The 3512-nt window shown below is 42.8% G+C and overlaps 1 protein-coding gene across 4 annotated transcripts in view; it reads right to left on the minus strand.

Moving 5' to 3' along the window:
• Positions 1–77: 77 nt before the first annotated feature.
• Positions 78–3512, minus strand: part of LOC113809722 (uncharacterized) — a 46953-nt gene continuing 43518 nt past the window's right edge. For all 4 annotated transcript variants that reach the window (XM_070140987.1, XM_070140989.1, XM_070140990.1 and 1 more), the window contains exons 5-7: positions 2677–2797; positions 2401–2522; positions 78–1939 (exon numbers count right to left, since the gene is read on the minus strand). In XM_070140987.1, the coding sequence (XP_069997088.1) occupies positions 1567–1939; positions 2401–2522; positions 2677–2797 (616 nt within the window). In that variant the 3' untranslated portion in view covers positions 78–1566. The remainder of the gene's footprint in view (positions 1940–2400; positions 2523–2676; positions 2798–3512) is intronic.

The following is a 3512-nucleotide window of genomic DNA, read 5'->3' on the forward strand; positions in this document are numbered from 1 at the left end:
CACGTATGATATGTATTTTTTTATTTTTTTATTTCTTGTCAACCATATAGCAAAGAGGAAGGATAATAAAAGAGGTGTTTTAATATTTTACTTTGCTCAAACAAACAGTGCAGATAACAGTAAAAATTCACTCGGTATAAATAGAGGGTAGTACACTTAAAATAAATATTTGAACCTAAATTCAACACTGGCTACGGAGGCTTGTCAACAACTCGCGTACTTTGCAGACTGGCTCTCACTTTCGGATGATCAAAACCGAATTACAAGTTTAATAGTCTGGATTTACGAGTTTTGCCGTAACAGAAGTTTTGCAGGAGGAATTTCGAGAATCCGGTTTGCAGGTTTAAAAATTGTATTTGGAAAAGCAGCAATTGTCATTCTGATTTACTTTTTTCTTTCTTTAATGTCAACAAACTTATGTTTGTGATGAATCACCGCAGCTGATATCCTTTTTTGGAAACGGACACTTTTATGTAATAAAAGTAAATATTTATATAACGTGATAATAAATAGATTCCCTTTCTGGAGAAGCTTTTGAGGAAGGTATCCAAGCCGCTTACATTGTTAGTGGTTTCCAATCCCCTTAAACGCTAAAAGGATTCAGTTTCCTTTTACTTTCAAACGCCAATTGAAAAGCAAGGTATAATTCACTTGTTTCCTTATACAATCGCGCTTTTAGGATGAATCGCTTATCCAAGAACAGACATTGTTCACTGTATGGCATAAATAGGGCGTTTTCCATGATTCGCGCTGCGCTGTGTTCGTCTGCTACTATTAAATACGTGTATCCTTAATGATTTCATAAAATTCAAATAAAATGATGTTACCAATACCTGTAACCAGTACAATCAGTACAAGTTTGATAATCATATGTATAAACCGCGTAAATTTAACATGCATAATTTATAATTTATTTCTACATTTAATATACGATAATACATCAAAGCTATGGGTTTTGAGATATGTAGGATAATTTATCAGTTTGATCGTACTGGAATATATCTGATGCTTTAGGGAAGCACGCAAGATCAAAGACACGCGACGCCACGTGGTGAATGTATAGGCCTTACACTTCTTTGACTTCTTTGACTGCACACGAATTGCACTAACCCAAAATAAATAATCACACACTAACTTATATAAATTAACACATTCAAGCATATATTCGGATAAAAGAAATATGTCCCTGCAGTCAAACGTAAAGCAAAACAATGAAAGTGCTTAAAAGGTACAATATAGTAATCAAGAAAAGCATAACTGGCATTTAGAAGATTCATAACCATGGCACACAGTTCACAGTCTCCAAATACCATCTTGAACTCAAAAACACGCTTATTTCCTCGGGGTGACATGGCAAATGGAGTCGCGGTTCCAGACATGATTTCAACAAGTTTAGCCTCACTGATGACTGCGAGAGTTCCCGGAATGGCGAGCGAGAGCCTCCCCGCTGGCCCTTGCCTGGCGACGTCGGCGCCTTCCCCTGCGTCCCTGACTAGTGAAGCCTCCCCCCCGCCCGTTGAGGGTTTCCCGCCTCGCCGCCCTAACGACCCGCTGGCGAAAGGGTCGTTAGTCGCACGTGCAGTGGGAGGCGGGGCAGAACGGCGGCGTGTGCAGGCAGTTCCTGACGCACCAATCGTCCATTCCGGGCACGTCCTTCCAGGCACCCACGGCTCGGCAACTATTAGGCGCGGTCGTGGACTTGAGCTGAGCAGGCGTCGTAGCTGGCCTCGGGGTCGTGGTCCTTCTCGTGGTCGGTCTGGTGGTCCTTCTGGTGGACGTTGGGCGCCGGGTGGTGGTACGCGTGGTCGTTGTGGGCGGCGGGGGCGGCTTCTCTGTCGGGCTCAGCGTGATCGGGTCGGGCGTGGAGTACCAGGTGTAGCTGCTCGTCACCGACTCGCTGACCTCGGTGCTCGCGTTCGCCGTGAAGCCCTCGCTGGTCCTGCGAAGCATGGCGCTCGTGAGAAGGGTCGGGGGCGGAGCCACACACACACACACACACACACATACACACACACACACACACACACACACACACACACACACACACACACACACACACACACACACACACACACAGTCATATATATATATATATATATATATATATATATATATATATATATGTACGTGTGTCTGTATTTAATTACATATATTTATATTTATATATATGTATATATATGTATATATGCATATATACATATATCTTATTTATTTGCATTTATATATATGTATATTTATATGTGCATACACACTCACACACGCACACACACACACACACACACACACACACACACACACACACACACACACATATATATATATATATATATATATATATATATATATATATATATATATATATATATATTGCATGCTCATTATGTATTCTATTAAATTTACCATGTTGGCTGCGCAACCACCGCCACGTCAGCGCATGCGCGGAACTCCTCTTGGGGTCCGCACCCGACCGCCCCGCTGCCGTCCTCGCAGTAGCCCCAGTTGTTTCCTGCCACGTAACGCCACTGTCGAAAAGCAGATATTGTTTACTTGCAAATATAACAGATTACATTAATTAACTATATGATTCGCTGGAGAAATCTTCAAACCGCATCTTCAAGCATTGTTCCACTGGTTATCTCCCTTACAGCCAGAAAGGACAGCGACACCCTGCCGTACCTGCATGACACACTGGGTACACGTCAGACCCCGCGGTAGTTTTAGCCGCACCGCATGCTCTCCGTTGTGGGTGCTGATCTTGTGCTCGAAGCCTGAACCGTCGGCCTTGAACAGAGGGTGGCTGGGGGGAAAACGAGGCAGAATAAGCACATGCACATTGTGATATGATTGTGATTGCAGGGGTTTTACTTATTTGTTGATTAAGTTCATTTTCTATTTTTTGATTTATTATTTTTTTTTTTTTCTTTTTTTTTTTGAGGGTGAGGTCATGTGTGTTACTTGAATGTTCTTTGCGCTCCAAGCGGATGCACTGTCTAGTACATAAATTATTTAGTTCAATTCACCGAGTTTTGTGTTTTGGGAAGATGAAGACATGTAACATCAATGCGTGATCTTAAGGCAATGGCACTGTATAGCCTCAATGCAAGTTATTGAATGGATTCAGTTGCTAATGGGAGATTTGATGTCTACTCGGATAAAATCTGAACATATAGTTTTAAATTATTCTCAGAGATGAGAAAGGGACGTGTTATTTGCAACGAGTATACCGGGCCTTTTCTTGGGAACTTCTGGGACATGGCACCGAGGGTGAGGGTGACCTTGAGAACGCTGTATCAAACTGTCTTAGAAGTCTGCTCTTTACTCGCACGGTGTCACAAGGCTTATTGTCCACGGACCACACTAAGATGCGAGCAGACGTGTTCCTGTGCATCTCAGATCGTGCGTCCTTCGTGGTGTGTTCCAAAGAATCACAAAGAATGCTGAGGGTGTGGTCCGTCTTCATCTTCTGGAGAACATGTAGCCTACCGCCGCCAGGAATACCGACGTTTCCATTA

The sequence above is a fragment of the Penaeus vannamei genome, chromosome 27 (assembly GCF_042767895.1).
Source record: "Penaeus vannamei isolate JL-2024 chromosome 27, ASM4276789v1, whole genome shotgun sequence".
In the NCBI taxonomy this organism is placed as follows: domain Eukaryota; kingdom Metazoa; phylum Arthropoda; class Malacostraca; order Decapoda; family Penaeidae; genus Penaeus; species Penaeus vannamei.